The sequence below is a fragment of the Labeo rohita genome, chromosome 4, assembly GCF_022985175.1.
Source record: "Labeo rohita strain BAU-BD-2019 chromosome 4, IGBB_LRoh.1.0, whole genome shotgun sequence".
Taxonomy (NCBI): domain Eukaryota; kingdom Metazoa; phylum Chordata; class Actinopteri; order Cypriniformes; family Cyprinidae; genus Labeo; species Labeo rohita.
Genome location: NC_066872.1, coordinates 39,521,058 through 39,549,035, shown reverse-complemented (window position 1 = coordinate 39,549,035; position 27,978 = coordinate 39,521,058). Strand labels below are relative to the sequence as shown.

At 33.1% G+C, this 27,978-nt stretch overlaps 1 protein-coding gene across 2 annotated transcripts; it reads right to left on the bottom strand.

The window, feature by feature from the left end:
- Positions 1 to 410: 410 nt before the first annotated feature.
- Positions 411 to 27,725, bottom strand: tspan9b (tetraspanin 9b). 2 transcript variants are annotated; one of them, XM_051108288.1, is made up of 8 exons: positions 27,448 to 27,725; positions 17,188 to 17,267; positions 8,425 to 8,616; positions 4,662 to 4,736; positions 4,338 to 4,439; positions 3,974 to 4,105; positions 2,346 to 2,429; positions 411 to 2,262 (listed from the first exon to the last, which is right to left on the bottom strand). In XM_051108288.1, exons 2-8 carry the CDS (start codon positions 17,248 to 17,250, stop codon positions 2,191 to 2,193), a joined length of 720 nt encoding a protein of 239 aa, XP_050964245.1. In that variant the 5' UTR covers positions 17,251 to 17,267; positions 27,448 to 27,725; the 3' UTR covers positions 411 to 2,190. The 2 variants fall into 2 exon arrangements, with proteins under 2 accessions (XP_050964245.1, XP_050964244.1); XM_051108287.1 differs by lacking the exon at positions 27,448 to 27,725 and having other exon boundaries at positions 17,188 to 17,988.
- Between the last annotated feature and the right edge of the window lie 253 nt (positions 27,726 to 27,978).

The window sequence follows — 27,978 nt, the reverse complement described above, 5'->3', positions numbered from 1 at the left end:
GGCAAAAATCCAAAATATTGTAACACCATGTAAACACAAGATGTGACTCACCTGGCGTCTTCCTTGGTTACCTAAAATAATCAGTGACACCTAAATATATGAGCGCAGTCTAAGTTTGAGAAAGGACCAATTATCTGCATATCCCATGGTGTGAGAGCTACTAGACAGCTAATACCCAGGTTAAGTTTGCACTCACTAACATTAACATAAAAACTTGCCAGTAGATATGCATTAATTGAACATGTCTGCACAATGTATTTCCAAAAACAAAAAAAAACAAAAAAAACAAATCAGTTTTTATTCAGCTTGCCAGTGCTTAACTGTAATGTATGCTGGAATATGAATATTGCATATTTTACCTAGTTTTTGGAGGGAAATATTCTGTAATATTAATGTCAGGCAAAAACAAGTTATTTAAAACATTTTTCTTTTATTTAAAATAACATGTTGGTTAAACAGTAATGCGGATATGTCACTTGGTAATAAATTATCCTGATAATTCAATACTGTGTAATAATGCAACTACTTAATCCGTGGATCAAAATATACCTACAGCACTCACAAACTGATTAGGAATGTATGACAGGAGCGACAAACAGTTCGCAGAGGTTATGGCTTATAAGGTAACTCTCATTGCACGCTTTAAGGTGCCATTGCATGATGCTGTTTGTTTTCAAGAGAGGCCGTTATTAGGTCTTTCTCCCCCTCTATTTCCTAACCTCTATATCCTGCATCCTTTGATCTCATCTCCCTCTCTTCCCTGACGGTAGGCGGAGTAGGACAGCTCGTTTGCCTCCCAGCAGTACAGATGCACTTTGAAAAGATCAGTGAGCGAGAAAACAAAGAGAGTAGACAGAGACGAGAACAGAGTCACCAGGACACAAAGGCCCTGAGCGAGCAGATGACTAGCCCAGACTCTCTCTCGCTCTCTCATACACGGAACATACTTTTTTTTACAAATAAACACATTTATACTTCTAACAAATGAGACTAGGGGAGAGTGGGGTAAGCTGTGAACTGCCTTAAAAATAATCAGAATATTCAGCCAAAATTTAGCAAATATATATTCATAATTAAAATGTGTTATAATATATAATATATATTTTAAATAATTTTCTATTTTAATTTTATATAACATTTTAAAATTGTAAAATTTATATAACAAATGTAACCCTGGACCACAAAACCAGTCATAAGGGTCAATTTTATGAAAGTGGGATTTATGCATCTATGAATTTGAATAATAGGATAATATTTGATATTTGATACAACTATTTGAAAATCTGCAATCTGAGGGTGGAAAAAAAATCAAAATATTGAGCAAATCGCCTTTAAAGTAGTCCAAATGAAGTTCTTAGCAATGCATATTACTAAACAAAAATTAAGTTTTGATATATTTATGGTTGGAAATTTATAAAATATCTTCTGGAACATGATCTTAATATCCTAATAATTTTTTGCATAAAAGAAAAATCGATAATTTTGACCTATACAATGTATTATTGGCTATTACAACAAATACACCCGTGCTACTTAAGACTGGTTTTGTGGTCCAGGGTCACAAATATATAACATTTAGACTTTCTGAATATCCAAATAATAAACTTGCGCATTTTTTGGAAGCTTAACAGGGTGGCACATCTTACCCCACTCTCTCTAACACTTACGTAATCAGATAAAGGATTGTTTGTGTGCAATTGTACAGTACGCTTATGTGAATGTGAATATATACAGCATGCGATCGATATATTACATCAGCAAAGGGAACTGCGTCTACGTGTACACAAGTGTCCAATAAAGAAATAGTGAATTAATTCTTTTTATGAGCGTTGCAGATTTCCAAACTCCGATTTTACATGACGTGGGCATTTTTGTACACGGACTATTTCCAGAACCGTTCGACTTAACGGCTGCAAACATCCATAATTGCTTCTCCTAATGTATTCCCATCATTATTTTTCATCTAACAGTTGCTGTTAAACCTCAGGCCAAAAAAATTAGCCACTCAGCAGCCGAGCAAAAATATCTACAGTCTGTTCTACATAATTAAATCTGACGGACTCAAAAAATATATATATATACAGCTCCATTTTCACTGGAAATAGTTTGTGATGGCATGAAGCGGGTTTGAAATAATACATTAGGTGTTCTGAGAGGGGTTTTTTTTGTAGTGTAACACTTGGGTTTCCTCTAGGCATCATACTTCTTTCCCGCCCTGTGGATTTGCTGGTACAGGGTCATGGAGAATGCCATCCCGAGCAGCTGCAGAAGAGAGAAAATGACTTGAGCATCATTGGAGGTAAAGTTATTTTCTATAAGTGTGAGTCTAATCTTAATGTTTGTACCTGTAAGACCAGAACACACATCGCAATGGTTCCCAGCAAATGTTTATTGTCGTTCAACCATTCCTCAACCTTTTCGTAGCAACCCTACAAGTTAGTAAGAATAAGTGTGTTGGCCCACAGTATAAAATATTTAAAAAATAAAATAACATTTACACTAAAGAAACGAATCAAATAATAATAAACTAAAATAAAAGCAAAGAAACTATTAAAATAATATAAAATTAAATTACAGAAACTATTTTAATAAAATAGTAATAAAATACAATCCAATACAAATCAGAGAAACTATTAAAATAAAATGTAAAATTGAGAAACTATGTTAAAATGTTAAAATAGTGTTATTTTATTTATAACATCTACATCAGTGAAATTAATAAAATAAAATGACACCATATAAATAATAATAATTAAATAAAAGCAAAGAAACTATTAAAATAAAATTTAAATTAACATTTAAATTAGAGAAACTATTGAAGAAAAATAAAATAAAATATTAATAAAAAACATGAAACTTTAAATTTAAATTTGAGAAACTATTAAAATAAAATAAATTTACACCAAAGAAACTAATCAAATAATAATAAAATAAAATAAATGTAAGTTAGAAAAACTAAATAGAACAAAAAATTTTAATAAAATACAATACAAATCAGATGAGAAACTAATAAAAGAAAATAATACAGTAAAATAAAACTAATTTAAACAAAAGAAACTCATCATATTATAATAAAATAAACAAAAGCAAACAGACTATTATATTAATAGACTAAAATAAAATACATTTAAATACAACTATTGAATAAAATAAAATATTAATATAATACAATATAACTCAGAGAAACCTAACTAAAATTTAAAGAATTTTAAGAAACGATTAAAATAAATAATAATACAATAAAATAACATTTACATCAGAGAAACCTATAAAATAAATAAAATAAAAATAATTTACACCAAAGAAACTAATCAAAATAATAAAATAAAAGCAAAAAAACTATTAAAATAAAATGCATTTATAATTTGAGAAACTATTAAAATAATACAATAAAATAACATTTACATCATAGAAATGAATAAAATAAAATGAATTGACAAAAATAAATAAATAATAACAAAAATAAAAGCAAAGAAACTATTAACATAGACTATTAAATTAGATAAATTATTAAAATGAAATGAAATATTATATAAATAAATATTAAATAAATAAAATAATATTAAATTACAGTACAATACAAATCAGAGAAACAAATAAAATGTAAAAAGTTTGAGAAACTATTAAAATAAAATAATACATTAAAATTACATTTACATCAGAGAAACAAATAAAAAATACTAAAATAAAATACAAATCAGAAAAATGTAAATAAATTTTAAACCTGAGAAATGATTAAAATAAAATAATACAATAAAATAACATTTACATCAGAGAAACAAATAATCTAAAATAAAATACAATTAATTTACACCAAAGAAACAAATTAATAAAATAAAATAAAATAAAAAAAGCAAATAAATTATTAAAATAAAATAAAATATTAATACAATACAATTCAGAGAAACTTAAAATTAAAATTTGAGAAACCATTAAAATAAAATAAAATAAATCAAAAATAAAATAGCCGTACCTGTGACCAGAAGATGTTAGTGGCATTGCGACCGCACTCTCTGTAGTGTTCCTGGCAGCATCTGTCTGGCACGGTTTTCTCCTGCAGGGCATCATGCCAGTCTGTGTGGCCAGTTACACCACAACACTGCCACTGAGAGACAGAGTGAATATTCAGATTCATCATTCACACACTGAGCAAAGAAAATTTCTGCAGACGCCTGCACATTGTTCACTCCTGGAGGGCTTCTTGAGTTATCTTCCATAATTCTGTGGAGAGCAGCTGCGGATAAGATGTGGCCCAATCAACTAACTGAACTCACAGTGACCCGCCATTACTGTCACTGATGAGCGTATATCACACCTGCACTCGTCTACACACACACCTCAGCTTGGATAATGTTCCAGGCATTGCGGAGGCCGATGTTATTGTCCGTGTTGTAGAGCCTCAGGCCGTCTTTAAGATCCTGCTTAGCGTTCTCGCTTACCTGCACAAGAGTTTGAAGTCACAAGAAGCATTTGTTATACGAATATGAGTTGATTTTTGGAAATAAATAAAACTTTAGGAATACTGAGAGGTGTGTGGGCTGTTGTTGTTGTCAGGATTCGTGTGGGTAATGAAAGTCTGGTGCAGTGGGTGGTTAGTTCTGTGTGTGTGTGTATTAGATAGTTTGAGGGGGTATGTGTGATGCTTGCTGTTCATAACGTACCTTGTCCGTGTACACGAAGAAAAGGATGAGCAAAATCAGCTCTGCCAGCAGAATTATCAACAGTACAATGAAGAACTACAAGAAAAAACAGAGTAGAGATATGTAAATTATTTAATTACAACAATAAAGTGATTCATAGAAGTCATATAATTGCCTATTATGTTACTGAATACTTAATTCTGATTGATTTTCGAGTTAAATTTACAACAAAAAAACTAATCAAATAATAAAAAATATAATAATAAATAAAATGTAAATTGGAGAAAATATTCAAATAAAACAATATAATAAAATAACATTTACATCAGAGAAACTAATAAAATAAAATAAAATAAAAGCAAAGAATCTAATGAAATAAAATAAAATAAAAGCAAAGAAACTAATGAAATAAAATAAAATATTTAAAAAATACAATACAATACAAATCATAGAAACTTAAATAAAATGTACATTTGAGAAACTATTAAAATAAAACAATACAAAAAAACCCATTTTCATCAGAGAAACGAATAAAATAAATTTACACCAAAGAAATTAATCAAATAATAATAAAATAAAATAAAAGCAAATAAACTATTAAAATAAAATATTAATAAATACAATACAAATCAGAGAAAATAAAATTTAAATTTGAGAACTATTAAAATAGAGTATTACAATAAAATAACACTTACATCAGAGAAATGAATAAAATAAAAAAGAATAAAATATATATTTACACCAAAGAAACTAATCAAATAACAATAACAATAAAAGCAAAGAAACTTTTACAATAAAATATATAAATTAGAGAAACTACTGAAATAAAATACAAATTTAAATAAAATTTAAATTTAAGAAACAATTAAAATAAAACATTACAATAAATAACATTTATATCAGAGTAATGAATGAAATAATATAATAAAATTAAATAAAGTAATAAAATTAAATAAATATTTAAATAAATAAATAAATATATACTCACTACCACCCATTATATGAGTGATGTAAATAAAATAAAATAAAAACGAATCAGAGTAAATGTAAGATACTAAAATTGTAAAATAAAATTAAAAATAACAAAAAAAAAAAGTCACACATTTTGAATATGTTATAGGTCAGCTGTGTCATTTGAGATCTGAGATCATTTGGAAAGTTTAAATAAGCCAAAGCCCTAAAATTAACCAGTGTTGCCCAAAGGCTGACAGAAACTATAAGCAAGTGGGATGTGCCATGTTTTTTGCACTATTCATGACAACGGAAGCGGTTTGAATGTGAGAATTGAGATGCGTTTGTTTTTCTCACTCGCAGCATCTCAGCTGTGCATCTTTTCTCTGCACTCCCACACTCTCCATCAACACAGTGCTACAAAACCCCTGGTGTTGTACGGTGTATTGTGAATCATTTACATCAGATACACACTGATCTGCCAACTACTAGTTGTGTACTCTTCTGGACAACTAGTGCCTTGTTCATTTGCTCTTAACTATTTTAAGGGAACCCTGGGTATTAAGACTTGTATGGCTTAATATAATGTAAATTATGTCTTTTACTAAAATATGCAGTAGAAAACCCATTAATGATTTACGTTATTTTAAAAATCCACATTGCTTTATACACATTTTGGACTATGGATGCGCCATTATTTTAATTATTTCAATACCTGTTGCTATTTTTACCGTAACACAACTCGAAAAATAATATACTTATACAATGACCACAGCTACTGAAATAGCTTACAGATGGCGATGGATATAAGCGTAGGCTTAAACCAAAATGCTGTACCATTGATTTTGCCCACAAGGAGTCTAAACACCTTGGATATTGAGTGAAATCCACACTGAAAAACTCCTTCACTGGCTTTGGCGTCATGACAAGCGTCGGCAGGTTTACATCCTGCCAGGATGGCATCTAGCGTTTCTTGTCTCTGCCGTTTGTAAGCTCTTTCAGTAGCTGTGATCAGATAATGCCTTAAAGGAATCAGGGCTAAAGTGAAGATAACAAAGACGCAGGTCTTAAAGAAGTTTTATTCGTCCACAGGCATCTTCCCGTCCTTTTCTCCTCTTCACATCGCTAGGAAAAACAGTGAAGACTTACATCCCTTCTCTTGTTGCTTTTCGACTGAAAATTCCGACCAAAAACAATGTGGCATTGTATCAGTGTTTTAGTTTCTGAGCTGCTTATTCCAAATTGTACTGTGGTAAAAATAGCAAAAGGTAGTGTTAATAGCTCACCGAGTGCAATCATTTGACATAATAGAAATAATGGAACCCCTATAGTCTAAATTATGGATAAAATGATGTGGATTTTTTAAATAATGTAAGTCTTTAATGGGATTCCTACTGCATATTTCAGTAAGAGACATCATTTAAAGCCATACAAGTCTTAATACCCAGGGTTTTCTTTAAACCCTGAGCAAATATATATATATATATATATATATATAAATTAGAGCAACACCCAAATTGATAGAAACATGGTAATGCAATGTTATTGCAGGTTATTTAGCAAAATAAATAAATAAACAGCAATCAAGCACTTACTAAAAAATATTTATTAAAAAAAAGAAATATTTTGTTGTTTACATGCATGTCATGTGACCATTAACTGAATATGTTGTTGAACTACTGAAATGTTAACTTTTTTTCAACGTTTTTGTGACTCCCTAAACTAAAGAATTAAATATTAACATGCTTTGTAGCATCACAGATACATTCATTTCATCGCCTGAGAAAAGCTGTTAAAAATGCAGTGACGGCTGAAGTGATGAAGTGTGAAGTTTTTTGTATTTTACGTTTGGAAAAGGATTGTATTAAAACATAACCTGCATGTTTAAAGGATTAGTTCACTTACAGAACAAAAATTTTAGATAATGTACTTACCCCCTTCTCATCCAAGATGTTCATGTCTTTCTTTCTTCAATCGTAAAGAAATTATGTTGTTTGAGGAAAACATTTCAGGATTTCTCATGTAATGGACTTCTATGGTGCCCCCAAATTTGAACTTCCAAAATGCAGTTTAAATGCAGCTTCAAGTGGCTTTAAACAATCCTAGCTGAAGAAGAAGGGTCTTATCTAGCGAAACAATCAGTTATAATTTAGATACTTTTTAACCTCAAATGCTCGTCTTGTCATGACAGTTAGGGTACGTCTAAAAACTCCCATCTCATTTTTTCCTCCAACTTCAAAATCATCCTACATCGCTGCAGAAGTAACAATCCAGAGTTTACAGAGTGAGCATGCAAAGATGATCAAACACCCTTTACAAAAAAAGGTAAAACAGCGATGTAGGACGATTTTGAAGTTGGAGGAGAAAATGAGACGGGAGTTTTTAGACGTACCCTAACTGTCATGACCACAAAAAAAAGTTCACACATTTTTTTTTTTTTTTTTTTGTTTAGAAAATAACCAATTGTTTCACTAGAAAAGAGCATTTTTCTTTGGCTGGGATCATTTAGAGACCTTTGAAGCTGTATTTAAACTGCATTTTGGAAGTTCAAACTCAGGGGCACCATAGAAGTCCATTACACAGAGAGAAATCCTGAAATGTTTTCCTCAAAAAAACATTATTTCTTTACGACTGAAGAAAGAAAGACATGAACATCTTGGATAACAAGGAGGTGAGTACATTGTTCTGGAAGTGAACTAATCCTTCAAAACAGAACTCACAAATTCAAAACCTGTCAACCCAGGATTAAACTAACCCAGGGTTAAAATAACCCTGGATTAACAATACATTCCTTGTGCAGTGTGCATTGTAGGAGTTGTAGGTGTCGACTTACACTCAGCAACAGGCACTTGTTCTCCTTAATGGCACCGAGGCAACCAAGGAAGCCCGTTACCATGACGACGGAGCCCAAGGTAATGACCAGATTGGCGGCTGAGAGGGAGGGGAAGGATGGGGAGAATGTGGCAAAGCTGCCCTGAGAAACGGACAACCATATGCCCACACCTAACAGCCCACAGCCCGACAACTGAGGAGAGAAAGACAGCGGAGAGCATATCATGTTAATAAACACATAGAAACTCATTCATTATAGATCAAATGTGCGTAAACATTTAGTTCAACAGTGTTTGGTCAGGCTTTTACGTGTCCCTAAGTGTAAAACTGACTCTTCGGGTTTCATTCACCTAAGTCGAGTAGGTCTCAGGAGGACCTGTGTGCCACTTTGTGAACTCAGGTTCACTCAAGGTAAGGTGCACTTACTGTTTCAGGACTGAGCTGGGTGTGTGCGCGCATGCCTGACCAACAAAACGATACCTGTGTCAGCTCTCCCCGCTGTGAGAGCAATATAAATGCTAATGGAACCGCAATAAAGGTTGTTGTTGAGTACTGAAGTGCGAATTTAGTGTGTGTCTAGATCGTAGGAGAGTAGAAGGTGTGCTTGTTGGGGAGAAACTCTTGTAATTTCATGCTCAGGTAACTGAAATGTAACAGCAGTCCAGGCTGCTAAAGGCCAGGAGGAGAGGAGAAAGTTAGTTTACACACCTGGACTAACTGCAAACTGAAAACCAGAATATGCTGGTTTTTGAGGCAACTGTGAAACACAAGATGGTACATGTGTAGCTGCAAAGTTAGATTTTAAATAAATGTCAAAATGCTTTCATTGTTTTATGACAACTCACCATGTAAGTAAGCCATTTGAAAGTTGATTTACATTTTGAAGTTCACATTTGTAATATAATACTCCATTAAGACAAAGTTAAACATATTTATCTTACTCTCTCACTCAAGAATAAACATGCATGGATATTTAAATTTAAATTGGCTGATATGATTAACTGATTATTTGATTAACTGATTATTTTCATGCTAAGGCTGATGACCAATAAATGTTATGCTATTATTTGTATAAATAAATAGGAAAAAAAATGAAAAAGCTATTTAAATAAAAACATAAATAAATAATAAAAAACTAAAAGCAAAACTAAAGTGCTACAAGCAAATTTTGCATAGAAACAGAGAAAAATATATGAACATTACATGAATTACATAAAAAACGATATTATTTCTAAAGATTTTAAGTGTTTTACTTGCTAAATTATTTTCATAATTATAATTATTAGAATGAATAATAATAATTATATAATAAATTTAATATAATTATATTAATGTAATGGCAGATGACCAGTAAATGTCTAATATTATGGTAGGCTAGTTATATATATATATATATATTATATATATATAGTTTTAAATGCTACAGGCAAATTTAGGCATCACAACATAAAAAAATTATATATGAGCATTATATGAAGATGGAAATTCATGCTAAAATTACATCTAACAGTTTTGTTAAATTATTAATGTCTGATATTATGCTAGGCTATTTTTTGTAAATAAATAGGAAAAAAACTATAAAAATAAAAACAAAAATAAATAATTAAAAACTAAAACTTGTTTTAAATGATACAAGCAAATTTAGGCATCACAACATAAAAAAACAAACATCTCATGAAAATTTAAGTAAACATTATATGTAAATTAGATATTCTTGTTAAAGATTACATCTAACAGTTTTGTTAAATTATTAGTGTTTATATAATATAATTATATTAATGTTATGGCAGATGGCCAATAAATTATGCTAGGCTAATTTGTATAAATAAATAGGAAAATTAATAATTATAAAAAAAATCTATACATATACAAATTTAAAAAATAAAAATAAAATCACTTGTTTTAAATGCTACAAGCAAATTTAGGCACCACAACATGTATTTTTTACTATGATCATACAAGAAAAATTGACAATTTATATAAACATTTATATAAACATATGAAAAATGGTTATGTACACACACATACGGATGATTAATAAAAAAATGCTATAAGAACATTTAGACAACACAGCATTATAATGCACAATATGAAAAATGGATATTCTTGCTAAAGAATATATTTTACTGTGTTTTTAAATTATCATTGTTCTTAAAGATTAAATACATATAAATATAAATTATATGAAAATATAAGTGAAATATATTATGAAATATTTTGAAGGTCTTTAAATGAAAAATTTAGCAGGGCAAGATGTTCTCTGTTAATCCTCCCTCACATAACGTGTGTCATTGCGAGATATGCCCTACAGTGCAGCGGTCTGGCTCCCCACACACTCGTCTTTTGAGTGTAACTGAAGGTGAAAAGCTGTGTCATTCAGTTCCCTCGAGAAAAAACCCAGCATGCACTCTGAGAACCACTGAGAACTATGAAGAATCTGAAATGAGACAGAATCCTTACACTCTGAAAATGATGAGTACGAAAAATAAGAGATAAAACAGGTGTGTGTGTGTGCGTGTTTGTGTGTGTGAGAGAGAGAGGAGCAGCAGAGCAAGTCAGAAAAATAGGTTAAAGATGAAAACTTTAAAAACCATGAAAATGAAAAGTATGGCACAGTAATCAGAAAGTCTGTGAGGAAATAATTAGGGAGCAAATGCAAGCAAGAAAAATAAGCCAAAGAGCACACAGACTAAAAAATAACAGAATAAAACATAAACAGGAAGAGCTCAGAATAAGACTATTCTGTCCACAGGAGCAGACAGCTTTTAACCCAAATTTTAGTATTCATGACGCACTACCAGAATGAAGACACACACACAAACAAATTGAATTCAATCTATTCTCTCTGCCTTTGGAAAATCCTACATAATGGGTTTGTTCTTAATCTAATCCTGCATTTCAAACTGGGGGACTATTCGTTCGAGAGGTTTTCTTTACAGTGCACCGCATTCAAACACACATAGACGGAGGAACACATTTACTAGATAAAGGGTCTGAAGTTGCAACAATCAACACAATCAAGGTGCGTGGATAGGAGACTGAGGAAAAGACTGAGGAGACACGGGGCAGCTGATTCAGGATCAAAAATAAAGAATTGGGCTAAAAAGGACCAAGGACAGGACAGGAAAAGAAAAAGAAAAGGGGAAAGGAAAAGAAAGGAACAGGAAAGGAAAGGAAGGGACAAAGAAAAGAAATGGAAAAGGAAAAGAAAAAAAGGGAAAGGAAAGGAACATGAAAGGAAGGGACAGGACCAGGAAAAGGACACAGAAAAGGGAAAGGAAAGGAAAGGATGGGACAAGGAGAAGTGAAAGGAATAGAAAGGAAAGGAAAAGACGGGACGGAAAAGGAAGGGACAAGGAAAAGGAAAGGAACAGAAACAGAAAAAGGAATGATTTGGGATCGGAAAGGAATGGACAGGAAAGGAACAGGAAAGGAAGGGATGGGACAAGGAAAAGGACACGGAAAAGAGAAAGGAAAGGAATGGAAAGGAAAAGACGTGAGGGAAAAGGAAAGGACAGGAACAAGAAAGGAAGGGACGGGACAAGGAAATGGACAGGAAAGGAAACGAAGGGACAAGGAAAAGGAAAGGAATGAAAAAGGAAAGGAATGGACAGGAAAAGGGAAAAGAAAGGAAAGGAAATGAAAGGAAAGGATGGGATGGGACAAGGAAAAAGACAGGGAAAAGGGAAAGGAAAGGACAGGAACAAGAAAGGAAGGGAAGGGACAAGGAAATGGACAGGAAAGGAAACGAAGGGACAAGGAAAAGGAAAGGAATGAAAAAGGAAAAGGAAACAAATTGACAGGAAAAGGGAAATGAAAGGAAAGGATGGGACAGGACAAGGAAAAGGACAGGGAAAAGGAAAGGACACGGAAAAGGGAAAGGAACAGGAAAGCAAAGGAAGAGATGCGACAAGGAAAATGACAGGGAAAAGGAAAGGACAAGGAAAAGGGAAAGGAACAGGAAAGGAAAGGAAGGGACGGGACAAGGAAAAGGACAGGAAAAGAAAAGGAAAAGGGAAAGTAAAGTAAAGTAAAATAAATGACGGGACAAAGAAAAGGGAAGGGAAAGGAAAGGAAAGGAACAGGAAAAGAAAAGAAAAAGAAAAAGAAAAAGAAAAAGAAAAAGAAAAAGAAAAGAAAAGGAAAGGAAAGGAACAGGAAAGGAAGGGACGAGACAAGGAAAAGGACAGGGAAAAGAAAGGGTTATGGAAAAGTGAAAGGAAAGGAACAGGAAAGAAAAGGAAGGGACGGGACAAGGAAAAGGACAGTGAAACGGAAAGGACAAGGAAAAGGAAAGGAAAGGAAAGGAAAGGAAAGGAAAGGAAAGGAAAGGAAAGGAAAGGAAAGGAAAGGAAAGGAACGGGAACAGGAAAGGAAGTGAAGGGACAAGAAAAAGGACAGTGAAAAGGAAAGGTTACAGAAAATGGAAAGGAAAGGACGGGACAAGCGAAAGGAAAGGAAAGGAAAGGAAAGGAAAGGAAAGGAAAGGAAAGGAAAGGAAAGGAAAGGAAAGGACAGAACAAGGAGCAGGAAAAGGAAAAGGAAAAGGACAGAAAAAAATGGACAGGCAGAGGAAGGGAAAGGAAAGGAAAGGAAAGGAAAGGAAAGGAAAGGAAAGGAAAGGAAAGGAAAGGAATAAGAGAGGAAAGGAAAGGAACAGAAAGGAAATGAATAAGACAGGAAACAAACAGGAAAAGGACAGGAATTGGGGAAAAGAACAGGGCAGGAAAAAGCAAAGAAAGTGAACAGATAAGAATGGAAACAAGGAAAAAAGAAAAAGCAAGAAATACATAAGGGAAAGGAGAAATGACAGGAAAAGACAAAACAATGGAAATGGCCCAGGAAAGAAAAGATATTAAATGTAAAAACAGGGAAAAGGAAAAGATAAAGGACAATAAAGGGGTATGAAAAGAAGCAATAGAAAGAAAGGAAATTATCTGAAAAGGACAGGGGGGAAAACGCAGGGAAAAGGCATAAGGAAATGGAAAAGGAAAGAACGACAGGCAGGAAATGGACAAAGCAATAACTGGAAAAGGGATAGCAAAGGAAATGAGAAAGGAAATTAACAGAAAATGACAGGGAAAAGAAAAGGAATATAAAAGAAACTAGGAAGGAAGAATTCACAGGAAAAAAAAGGAATAGTAAAAAACATGAAAGATGAAATAAAAGGATGAAGGACAGGAAAAAGGGTAGAAGGGAAGAATAGGAAGAGGCAAAAAAGAAAATGGAAAAAGACAGTACAGAAAAAAAGGATAAGAAAAGAAAGGCATAGAAAAGGGCCAGAAAAGTAGAATGGAAAGAAAATGAAATGACAAAAGAAAGGAAATGGGTAAGAAATGAAAGGAAAAGGACAGGAAGAAATATCTACTAAATGTAGGCAGCATGAATATTCGAAAGACTATACCAGAAGAGCTAGAAAAGTTGAGTCAGTCGTTCATGTTAATGACAGATCCCACATGCAAAACTGACCTCACACCCACTAATGAGTGTACTGTGTGTTTGTGACCTTGTGCAGAGTGAAGTGAGTCTGGCCTTAACTTTCTGACTCATGTATTAAACATGGAGCCGAGAGCCATCAGGCTCAGTAATGTCAAACACATGAAATATAGATTACCAGCGACCTAAAACACCTCCTCAGCTCCACTCAGAAACATCATTACCACCCCATTTACATTCCATACAAAAATATAATAGAAATGCACACAATATATCAACTGTCTCTCACATAAGCAGCGAGATCAAGGGTTTCTGTATTATGTTATGAGAAGACTTTATTGAACGCCTCTGTAAACCTTGTAATTCAAAACAACAAAGTAATTTCTCTTCAATGAAGAACTGAACTCCGAAATTAAATTCCAGCAAAGCAAAAGAAAACCACACTACCGCTTTGACAAACCATTCCATCTCAAGGTAATTCCATCTAAAGCTTTTAAATTACTTTTATCTCACTCCTCCATTTTTCTTTTATTCCCTCTCCGCCCCGCTGTTTAAAGTGTACAGTGTAAAATCTCCAGGCATTTGCAATCCATAATTTCCTTATTCTTTTATGTTCCCTTTTCCATCATTATATGGGGTGTATATGTGGGTGTGTGTGCAGTGGGAGATTTCAGATCAGTCGGGAGTTTTTTCTCAAGTTTCCTGCTTCCGTCATTAAACTGGCTCAGAATCAAACAAACAACAACACACACGGCAGATCAAACGAGCAAAATCTCACAACTCACAGACCCGTAATCTGACACACAGACTTCCTGTTGCAAATACACAACAACAACATAGACACAGATGACTGAAAAGTTAAACTGGGGGCCTATAAGAGATGTTAGAATTAAAGCGCAAGAGGAAAGGAGGGGGATTTGTTTGAGTGCTCTGGTTTAGATGAATATGTATTTCTGCCTTTGATCTAAGAGCATTTAACACCTCGTGATGAACCTCCTTGCTTCAGCCTCTGACTGCAGCACACACATGTATACATATGTGACATTTTCACAAACACTGCCTGTGGCTTCAATTTTACCCAAAATACTACAGTTATTACCAGAAGCGTCATGCCCAATCAAACTGATTTTTGAGTGGATTTTGCATATGATTTCATGAATATCTTTAAAAACTAACGACGAAGAGTGTAATTAGAATATCCTACACATTTTGAGGGATACATATGCATGAGTTTCCAGTTGTTTGTGATTACTGGCATCTTTTGAAACACAGACTGCATTCACAACTACCAGTTTCTAGCCACTGATGTATTTTACAGCTGAACTATACTAGAAAAATATTTCTCTAGCATCTTCCATGAGTTGGGATTTAATTAATATCTATGTTTTTTTCTCGGCTAAAACTGCTATTTTTATTTTGTCTGATATTTTCATGATTGTGGGATCCTGCTGCGTGCAGCATGGGAAAATAAACACACAGTATCTGTGCACAAAACACGCATCTTATTATCCCAAACTGAATCTGACAATCATCCATATGAAAAAAAAAATGTTTAAAAAAACATTCTGTAGGTGAAAAGTTCATCCAAAAATGAAAATTTAGCAAAAATGTACTTACCCTCAGGCCATCCACGTCATAAATGAATTTGTTTCTTCATTGATTTCTACACTACCAGTCAAACGTTTTTTTAATGTTTTTGAAAGAGGTCCCATCTGTTCACCACGCCTGCGTTTATTTGATTCAAAGTACAGCAAAAACAGTAAAATTCTGAAATATTTTTGCTATTTAAAATAACTGTTTTCTATTTGAATATATTTAAAATGTAATTTATTCCTGTGATTTCAAAGCTGAATTCTTACCATCATTACTCCAGTTACATGATCCTTCAGAAATCATTGTAATATTCTGATTTGCTGCTTAAAAAATGTATTATATTAATATTGTTATGTTAAAAAACAGCTGAGTAGAATTTTTTCAGGTTTCTTTGATAAATAGAAAGTTCATAAGAACAGCATTTATCTGAAATAGAAATCTTTTGTGACATTATACGTCTTTATCATCACTTTTGAACCATTTAAATCATCCTTGCTAAATGAAAGTATTAATTTTTAAAGCTTTTGAATTGTATAGTGCATAATGTTATAATAGCTTTTTATTTCAGATAAATGGTGATCTTTGGATCTTTTTTTATTAATCAAAGAATCCTGGAAAACAATGTACTTCAATGTTTTAAATATTGATAATAATAATAAAAAAAATGTTTCTTGAAGCATTTTAGAATGATTTCTGAAGGATCATGTGACGCTGAAGACTGGAGTAATGATGCTGAAAAGCTTTGATCACAGGAATAAATGTAATTTTAAATATATATTCACAATAGAAAACAGTTATTTTAAATAGTAAAAATTTGTCAAAATTTTAATGTTCTTTGGATCAAATAAATGCAGGCTTAAAAAAATCTTACTGTTCAAAAACTTTTGACTGGTAGTGTATATTTAGCATTACATCATTTGCTCACCAGTGGATCCTCTGCAGTGAATGGGTGCCGTCAGAATAAGAGTCCAACCAGCTGATAAAAACATCAGTAAAGTGTCCGCTTCTGTCCTCTCACATCAAAATCCACCAACAAAGTGGAAACTTTAGAGCTGTTTTGACCTTTTCGCATATAAATTGTGCTTGATCTGCGTGTATTACTCTCCTGATTCAGAAGAGAACATTTTAACATGGACAGAAGACTTGTATTTTACCCAAAAGCAATGTTTAAAAGTTAAAATGCATTAATGATAGATTGGTTTCTTAAAAACACAGCTTTTTACTTAAGAAGACATCAACTGATGGAAAGGAGTTGTGTGAGTTACTTGTGGATCACTGTGATGTTTTTATCAGCTGTGTGGACTCTCATTCTGACAGCAACCCATTCACTGCAGAGGAGTAAATGTGTGAAATTTCTCCAAATCTTTTCAGATGAAAAAAAACTCATGTACATCTTCGATTAAATTTTTTTTTTAAATAAAAAAATAATATTTATGGATTCAGACAATTCTCCAACCTATGAGCAATACTAACAGTGATGCTTACCTTAGCAAACATTGCTAATGATCCGCCCTGAACTCACATAATTGGCTAAGCCAGAAACGAACATCGTTAAACAATTCAAACAAACAGCGCATTGTTTTGAAAGCCTCACAGAGACACCATGCTCACTTTTTTGGGAAATCATTGTACAAATAGCTTACTTACAGCAGCCTCTTCACATTAAACTTTGACAAGAGAATGTATTTTGACAACAAGTAAGTGTGGATAATTCATGCTGTACTTTGATACTCACCCAGAACAGCAGGTTGAAGAGGAACATCATGTATTTGACACAACACAGGCACCCACGAGCCATCTTCAGCTTCTCAAACTCTAGGAGCAACACAAACGACAAGTCCAGGTAAAACACAACGTACTTCCCACCGGCAGACACACGCTTATCCTGAGGCTTCCCTCCCGGCGGGACGGCGACCACAGCTCCGTCGCTCTGCGCCGTTTGATCTTTGACATTTGAACCCCGGGAGCCGTAGAAGGCCCCCACGGCCAGGCGGTGACCCCGACGGGCCGCCCGGGTGAATTCTGACTCTGTGCTGTCCAATGAGGGGCTCCGCTGGACCTCGGATTCGTGGCTCTCACACCTCTGCATCATCGGATGAAGACCGAGTGGAGCACATGTTTCACACACACACTTACACACGCTGCAACTTAACACACAAGTCCAAAGTTGCCATTTGTAAGAGACAGACTCAAACACACAGCTTTTTCTCAAGGTCTTTGCTCTGTAATTCCTTCTCCCTGTGCTTCCTATTTGTCTTTTCTCTCTTTACGCTGTTCCTATCGTGCATGCGGGAAAGCAAAGCATGTGCTTTTAACTTTCCCCGCTCTCGCTCCATCGCACTCTTTCATTGCTCTGCGTCGGCATGATTCGCTTTGCTGCATGTACCACTTTTTTCTCTGCACGCTCTTGCTTTCCTGCAGTGCTATTATTAGAGATTCCTCTCCCGGCTCTTCCCATCCCAACTAGCGCTCTGTCCCTCTCTCTGCATCCTCCTACATTCATTCGTTCATCCCTCTCTCTCTCTCTCTGGCTCCTCCTACTGCACTCCGGCCAATCTGTTTGCAGGTCAATGGATGCGTTATCTACCTTCCCATGTACCTTTGAAAGTAGCAGGAACCAAGCGGGAAAATGAAAGCTGATGGATGGAATAAATCAAATTTTAGCACAGGCATGTGTCCCTGCAATATCGCTTAATCAGAGCGATTCTGCAGAGAGATTGTGCAATGCCAATGTTTCCAGGTCATTTCTCTGTTGTCATGCCATGTAAGTGTAAAGGGTGCATCTGTTTTTTTGTTTTTGGTGTTGTGTGTAGGGCTCTACGAAATCTGTTTTATTTTTTCTCAAATTCTGTTTTATTTTTTTTTTCCAAATAACAGTTTGTTTTCCAAATAACAGACTGTTTTAATGGTTACATTAAAAAAGAAATTAAAACAGCAATTTATTAAAAGTTTAACAAAAATTACATTTTTAAGGTCAAATGAAATGTGTTTTATTTTTTTCTCAAATTCTGTTTTATTTTTAACAATTTTTTTCTAAATTCCATTTTAATGGTTTAATTTAATTTTCTCAAAATAGCTGATTTTATTAAAAAAAAAAAGTAATTATTATTTTATTTTTTTATTTTTTTATTTTTTATTTTTTTGAAAAATAGAAATACTGCGTTGTGTATTTACATTTTTTTGGTAAATAATATTTATTATTTTACAGCATCTTTCATGAATTGGGGTTTAATTATATCTTAAATAATACCTATGTTTTTTTCTAGGCTAAATCTGCTATTTTTATTTTGTCTGATATTTTCATGATTGTAGGATCCTGCTGCATCCAGTATGGGAAAATAAACACACAGTATCTGTGCACAAAACACGCATCTTATTATCCCAAACTGAATCTGACAATCATCCACATGTAAATACAACTGTTAAACAAATGTTCTGTAGGTGGAAAGTTCACCCTAAAATGAAAATTCCATTTTAATCAATTATAATCAATTAATTATATATTAATTTAATAATATCTAAAATAATATCATATTTTAATAGTATTTTTGTGGCTTAATATTCACAGGCACTAGTCCATATCGCGTTTTGATTTAAGTGTACTGACCTACTTGATTTATTTATCCGAAATTTGGCAAATTCCGTGACATTTTGAGTTATATAGTATCACACACACTTCAGGATGTGTGTAGTAAACAAAATTGTGCGTCTGCGCCATTCATTCACACAGAGACACGCAGAACATGATAGATTCATATTTAAATAGTATTTTTTGCGGCTTAATATTTACAGGCACTAGTCCATCTCTCATTTGATTTAAGTGTAGTGACCTACTTTTGATTTATTTGTCCGAAATTTGGCAAATTCCATGACATTCCGAGTTATACAGAATCACACACGCTTCAGTATGTGTGTAGTAAACAAAATTCATTCATTCAAAATTCAAATTCCTTTCATTCACACAGAGACACGCAGAACATGCTGAATTCATATTCAAACAGTAATCCGTAAATTCCGTAACATTCCGAGTTATACAATAAATTCCATTTTTATGACTGGATGTGTGATAGTTCGCTTCATCATCTTTAAACACATTTACACATTAAACACACACTTCATCATACACAAAACATGCATTTGCTTTGTATTACTGCCTGCTGAAAATATCAGTCCATTAATCCGGTGCTTTAATATATTTTAAGACAGACAGATAACAAAATTGTACAAGCAGTTATATTTTCAAAAAAACAACCAGCCAGCTATCAACAACCTCTTAAAAGCAACTGCTTACGCAACTGCAATGCCATAGAAATTACCGTGTACAGCATCTAATTAATGAATCACTTTTAACTTTGTGGAGTTTAAAGCTAAAACTTTTGGACACCAGTGCAGACTGCAGTCTCTCGTTCCCATTTCAATCTATCAAACTAATGCCACATTCAATAAGAGTCCTTCTTGTTGCTAGTGATCCTGATTTAACCATTGCCTAGGATGCTTACTGACCTCTAACGAGAGCTGCAGTGAAGCATGGATGAGACAGCTTGTAAAACAGACTGATACTTAGTCTAAATTAAGCTCATACAGTGCGTGTTCAATATATTGTACTTTCTCAAGGTGCTATGTCACATTTAATTTTCACAATCCATGTTTCTGGAGTTTTCTACCACTAGAATGTTCTGGGAAGACATATTTTCAATGTTGCATCAGCTGAATGATTGACACTCTGGTACACACTTGTATAACAAACAGAACAGACTGTATATGTCTAGTCCTCACAGCTGTGTTTTTAATTACGACTAAGATTCATATCATACAAAAATTCAGCAAAATCTGACTAAATATTCCACTGGGTATGCCATTGTTTGGAAATTAATAAGAAATATGTAATTTTTTTAAACTCTAAAATGCAAAAACAGTTTTTTTAGGCTTAGCCTGAAGTATTATAATTTAGAAAAGCAATAAAATCATGGTATGTCACTATTTATGTAACTAAACATAGGGATATTTCTGTAGAGATCCTCCTGTGACTATTTTTATGATTTTTTAGCTATAATTCGTTCCCTCCGGTGTTCTTTCCACTCTAATTAAATGGCATTGTGATCTTGTGTAACTCAATGTGTGCGTGCGTGTGTGTTGCTGACTGAGTATTTCACCCTGCGGTGGCTTTGTGAGATCTGATGTTTTTAGGAAACTCATTAGACAGGATTTATTAACTGAACAGTGTTTATTTTGCTGCAAGCGTGGACAATACTTTCCCACAGCTGCACAAACAGGCAGCAAATTTATACACCTATACTTTTGAGGACCTCCTATAAACATATATTGTTCCTCAGTTTTTAATTAGCCTATTTTGATATATATATATATATATATATATATATATATACATATATATTGTTTTTAGTGGAGACTGTTACTCACAAGTCAAATACAATTTTTTCATACACTGAGAAATGGTTTTTGATTAATTATTTTCCATTAAATAAAAAAAAAAAACTATGAAAAAACACTATAATCAATCATTTGTTAATGCATATCTTGAACTAATAATTAAAGTTAATTTTTACATTTAGAATTTTGCTCATTATTTATTCATGTTCTTTTATTACACACTACCAGTCAAAAGTTTTTGAACAGTAAGATTTTTAAGGGTTTTTTAATGTCTCTTCTGCTCGCCAAGCCTGCATTTATTTGATCCAAATTACAGCAAAAATAGTAGCATTTTGAAATATTTTTACTATTTAAAATAACTGTTTTCTGTTTGAATATATTTTAAAATGTAATTTATTCCTGTGATCAAAGCTAGATTTTAAGCATGAGCATTTAAAATCTTACTCTCTGACTGGTAGTGTAGATTAACTAATGTTCTTTTACACAACCAGAAATTACTTTAGTTATGACTGACAAATAGCTTTGACTGGGCTGTTCCTAAATACTAAACAATATGTTTTTTTCCGCCATAATGTAAATATTTATGAGTACATAATTTGGCCCTCAGGGTATTGCAAAACAATTACACTACAACCTGCTTTGGGCAAACTATTTGCTAAAATTAAACTCCAGATTCTGTACTCTGCATCTTGCGGGAACAGCACATGTAGCACTACACGTCAGTCCCGAATAGTGGCACATGTAACACTCCTGGGATACTCTTCTGGAATATTTTATGGCTTATGCGTCTCACGTGGTTTATGTCTGGGTGCCTGAATTGAGCATAACAGGAGAAGCAGTGCAGAATATCTGTTCACAGGTACTTAACGCATCCACAGTCAGGAACAGCACTCATTTATTATACATACAGAGAAGAGACTAGAGAGAGGACTGCAAGATATCTGATGGAGAGAGTAAAAGATGTGTTTTTAAAGCTCATTGTTTCTTCTTCTTAATGTTAACCAAAGCCTTGTTGAATGTGCATTTTATATTGTTACTGTTTTTAGTGCGATTTCTTAAATCTCAAATTTGTGTGATGGATTGGTGCTGGGTTATGTAAACCATGTCAGAAAAGTACTATCTCTGAAGAACTTTGTATTTTTTGAAAATTCTTCAAGAGATGACTACTCAGTCAGAATACGAAAAATCACACATGCACTAGTTTGAGAAGTACTAAAATGTTTTATCACAGTTATATAATTATTATGTAATTATTATATCATAAATATATAGATATCAGAAATTGTGTTTGTGAAAGTCTGTTAATGCTCACCAAGGCTGCATTTATTTGATCAAAAATGCAGTAAAAAATGTAATATTGTGAAATGTTATTACAGTGTAAAGTAACTGTTTTCTATTTGAATGTTTTTAAAATGCAATTTATTCCTGTGATGCAAAGCTGAATTTTCAGCATCATTACTCCAGTCTCTAGTGTCACAACATATTAAGCATTTTTATGGTTATCGGTATCAGTCATTTCAAAACTTGCAGATAAGATCATTTTAAAGCATTTAACAAAAGTTTTTCTCAGAGCCCCTGTTATTCTTAATTTTGACAGTAATTGTCATTTTTACACCAGGCCTATATATCGGTTTAAAATATATTTATAGAATAAATTAGCTTTTTTTCTAAAATGTCTAAACCTGGGTGTTTATTTCTAAGTTTGAATTTTAAACAAAATTCCCAGATCTTCAATGTGGTCTCAGATTTTGGACTCCATTGTAAGCATCAAATGATTATCGGCGCCAATATTAAGCATTTTAATGGTAGTATCGGTCATTTTCAAAGCCAATGTGCTGATAAAATAACTTAAAAGCATTTTAAAAACTTTTTGTCAGAGCCCTTGTTATTCTTAATTTTGACATAAATATTCATTTTTACACCAGGTCTATATATCGGTTCAAAATATCGGTTATCAGTCTGCTTGATCTGTAATAATATCGGTATCGGCATCAGTCGACCCCTAATGTTTTGCTATTATCGATGTTAAAAACAGCTGTGCTGCTTAATATTGTTGTGGAAACTTGATTTTCTTTCAAAGGAACTGCATTAATTTGAAATAGATTTTTTTGTAACATTATAAATGTTTGAACAATGCAATGTGTAAGTATTAAATTCTTTTTAAAAACTTTATAATAATTCTTAATAATAATAATTCTTTACATTAATTCTATTCTATTATATTCTATTCTATTATTACTGGTGCAGAAATAGTGGGGAATCTTTACTAGTTCTTTTGAAATTTATAGAATAAATGTAAATCTTAGAAATAAACAGAGATATGTTTTAGATATGTCTAGATATGTTTTTCTAAAATGTCTAAATCTGGATGTTTATTTCTAAGTTTGAATTTTAAACAAAATTCCCAGATCTTCAATGTGGTCTCAGATTTTGGACTACATTGTAAGCATCAAATGATTATCGACACCAATATTAAGCATTTTAATGGTTATCGGTATCAGGCATTTTCAAAACTGATTTGCCGATAAAATAAAACTTAAAAAAAGTTTTTGTCAGAGCCCCTGTTATTCTTAATTTTGACTTTAAATTTATACCAGGCCTATATATTGGTTCAAAATATTGGTTATCAGTCTGCTTGATCTGTAATAATATCGGTATCGGCATCAGTTGACCCCTAATTGTTTACTATTATCAATGATGAAAATAGCTGTGGTGCTTAATATTGCTGTGGAAACTTGATTTTCTTTCAAATTAACTGCATTAAGTTTTAATAGAACTTGCTAAATTATAAATGTCTTTACTATATATTAACATTTATATATTATATTTTTAAATTTATAGAACAAATATGCTTTTTAAATTTAAATGTCTGAACCTGTATGTTTATTTCGAAGTCTGAATTTAAAATCAATTCTCAGATCTTCAAAGTGGACTCAGATTTTTGGACTCCACTGTATGTAGTAAATGCTGCCCAGATGTGTGTTTAAGGAGTATTAATTAAACAGACTCTGAGGAAGCGCATTCTGCCATCTCGTACAACGCTATAATGAACATCTGCCTGCCAATCTGCTCAGCGCTTCACAAACACACACTCAGATATGCCTCTCTGTACACTATTGTAGATCATTCTGAGACAACAAGCTTTTTCATGTCTTTATAGGAATATTTCTCATTGTACATGACTGTGGTTTCAAAAAGGCCATTTCGTTCAGCTGGACGCGCCGGCTTGCATGTAAACCGCACTCTCGGGCACTCAAGAGGGATGTATTCCCGAACAGTCTGCCCTATATGTAAATCAACTACCATTAACTCTCCATCCAGGGAATGCTGGTTGACTTGCTGGCAAAAAGCACATTCTAACACTTTCCAGGGAAATGGACATTGCGTGTTGGGAAAGAAAGAACAAAATTAGTGCTGATTTCATCCTCCAGCAAGCAAAAAGCCTTTTAAACCTACTATGCTTTTTCTTTCTAAGAAGTAGCTACAGTCAATAAATGGCATGGAAACACAAGTCATGAGTATCGTAAGAAAAGATGATAAACTACACTTTAAAAAGAAAAAATAGAAATAATATACAATTTTTTAGTACTTAACCCTTGCATACTGCGTGCTTGATTACAATTACAGGTACCCTAAATGGATACTATTTCCACGTATGCATTGAAATATGCATGCTTTTAGGGCTCATAAATCCCTACTAAATGTTTTATGATGGTTCTTCTGATGCAAATTTGTATAATTATGCAGCACAGATGTTTGTGATATAATTTTATTATGCAAAATACTACACACACTCACTTCATTCACACAAAGCAGCCATTCCCTTGGGTTTGTACCTTTTACATTAGTAATGAGCTTTTGCATCAGTAAAATATCTGTCAACACACATTGTAGCCATGCTAGAGAATAATACGTGTAATATTATCCCGAGTCGCATTGAATTGAAGACTTCTGACTGTATGTGGCATGACTAAAGCAATGGCAGAAACAGGAAACAGCCTCTCTGATATTTTTATAACAACTGGCACTTTCATAAGACCAACTGTTTCAAGCAATGGCATTTCAAATAGCTTCCCTGCACTTGCATGAATATTAAAAATGCCTTCCATGCAGAAAATTACATTTTCAGTGTCAAAACAGAAAGTGGGCCCTTAATGGATGAGATATTAGCTTTAAAAACAGGTGATCTCGAGCATCTGAAACCTAACCGACATGCAAGTCAATGCTGTTTTGCATGTGTTTAAGGCTAGTTCAAGAACTAAGATTAAGTTATTGTAAAAATGCCCTTTGATGCAAACATTCAGCACAGGATGTACTTTTCTTGTGTATGACAGCCTGAGGGAATGTGCTTCTGTCTCAGTCCTTAATTATGTCATTAGCTTTTTTTCTGCTCTCTATTTAAAAGAGGCTGCGCTCTGACCTGCTCCAGTTCACACTTGACGTCTTTCCTCTGTTTAAATAAAACTATTAAGCATTAACCGTGTGACCTCTTTGGAGGGGCAGTGAATTTTGGGATGCACTGCCCTCTAGTGGTATTAGAATCTTGCTGTGAGTGAGACTTGGCCAGAATGATATGCATACTTAAGTGGTAAAGTATGTAAAGTATGTCCAAGTATGTAAAATAGAGAAACTTGCGTCAACAACAGATTCTCAGAACAATGAGTGCATACTCTTATTACACTGATATATTTATCTTATTACATTTTTCTGAATCAAAAAAAAATGTAAAGGGCCATCAGATATATAATTATAAATACATGTGCATGTGTATGTGTTTATATTATATATAACATATTATCTTCAAAAATGACTCGAAGATGAAAATAACTATTGTCCATAACCCCTGCCCCTTTATTTATATGCACAAGAATATAAAATGTAAACATTAAGTCTTATAATGACTATGTATGCACCATTATTTTGATAAATGTATATTAGGCATATTAGAAACATAAAAGTTAAATGAATACACTACCAGTCAAAAGTTTTTGAACAGTAAGATTTTTAATGTTTTTTTAAGAAAGCTCTTCTGCTCACTAAACCTGCAATTATTTGATCCAAAATACAGCAAAAGCAGTAATATTGTGAAATATTTATATTTAAAATAACTGCTTTGAATATATTTTAAAATGTAATTTATTCCTGTAATCGAGTTTTCAGTGTCACATGATCCTTCAGAAATCACTCTAATATGCTGATTTGCTGTTCAAGAAATATTTGTTATTATTTTTATCAATATTTAAAATGGTTAAGTACATTTTTCAGGATTCTTTCATGAATAGAAAGACCTAAAGATCAGCATTTATCTGAAATAAAAAGCTTTTGTAATATTATACACTATACCATTCAAAAGCTCGGGGTATATATTTTTATGGAAATTAATAGTTTTATTTAGCTAAGATGCTTTAAATTAATCAAAAGAGATGATGAAGACATTTAGAATGCTACAAAAGATTTCTATTTCGGATAAATGCTGTTCTATTCATCAAAGAAACCCGTTTTCGACATAATAATAATAATAAATGTTTCTGAAGCAGCAAATCAGAATATTAGAATGATTTCTGAAGGATCATGGAGTAATGATGCTAAAAATTCTGATTGAAATCACAGGAATAAATTACATTTTAAAATACATTCAAATAGAAAGAAGTTATTTTAAATAGTAAAAATATTTTAATATTTTGGATCAAATAAATGCAGGCTTGGAGAGCAAAAGAGACCTTAAAAAACATAAAATCTTACTGTTAAAAAACTTCTGACTGGTAGTGAAATAAAATGGTGATATTATGATTATGCATGCACCGTGTAAGCATTTTAACACGACTGCCATGAACATATTTAATTATTTTAAGAATATCAAGCTAGTATTGTAAATGAAAGAGCTGTATTACTCAGATGCAATAAAGCTATATAGGTAAATTAGGAATATATACAGTAATATTCCAGTACATAAGAGTTTTCAGATTAAAGGCTTAACCAAACACGTACTTTAAAAGGCAAATGATGTGCGTGTAAACATGCTCAATGTTTCCATGAGTCTGCAGCAGACGTGCAGCAGCTGCTTTCTTTCAGAGATGCGCTTTTTAGATGCGCCAATTCTGCACATTCCAGTGCAGCGCTAATCACAGCCTGCGGCTCCCGCACACACACAATACTTTGAATAACTGATGGAAAGTTTACTGAAAGCTAACAAAGCCTAGTTTGATTAAACTGTAGGCCTTGAATAGCTAAATGCTCTACTCTTACATGAATAGGGCCAAATCTACTTCACGTACTGTAACCTACGTCTACATCTGCGTAAGTCGCGTATCTTTCCATATCAAGAAGTTTCCGTAGCAGCAGAGATTTTCCTACTAAGACAGACTGATCTAGTTTGACACTTTTACACTTCCATATACGTTTGTTTTATAAATACCACGTTGTAAACACAAAACAAAACTGGAAGTATGTTCTTAAACTAATATAAACATACCCTAGCATTTGATAAACATAAACATTACAACAAGCTTATAGCATAAACTAACATTAAGTCTACTAAACAACTTCAAATATAAAATATATAGACAATAATAACACTTTCGTCGTTTTTTTAAGCCTTACTCACCTTTTTGGACGCAGAACTTTCGTTTTCCGACTTGCTTTCTTCTTCTTTTCGAGTAACTCTCCTCACTTTCGTTTGTTTTTGTTTATATAGACGTAACGTAAAGGCGGTTTTAGCTGTGACCAGTAGAAGTTAAACGCATATAAACTGTCGGTAAACAGATTTCGGCTTTCATGGTAGTCCAAAAAAAAAGTTCCGGAGCTCGGAAAACTCGGAATGGCAGTAAATTTTCCCACGAACGGAAACAGTGTAGCAGGAAAGATGGAGAGGCGTGACTTCACTCCCGTTTACGGTCAGAGCGAGAACTGCTGTAAATCCCCTGGAAAACACTTCCGGCGTTTTGCAGCAGAGGGCGCCCCGTTCACACGCAATCCCATACTAGGTTTATTCATTAAAAGTATTTAAAAATAACGAGACTAAAAATACAGTGAATGTAGAAGTGTGCAAAGGCACTTTTTTAGTCCTTGAATCCTTTCTCTCAACAAAGAGCCTGTGAAAAGTGACGCGAAGAAAATGATGACTGACAGCCTTAAA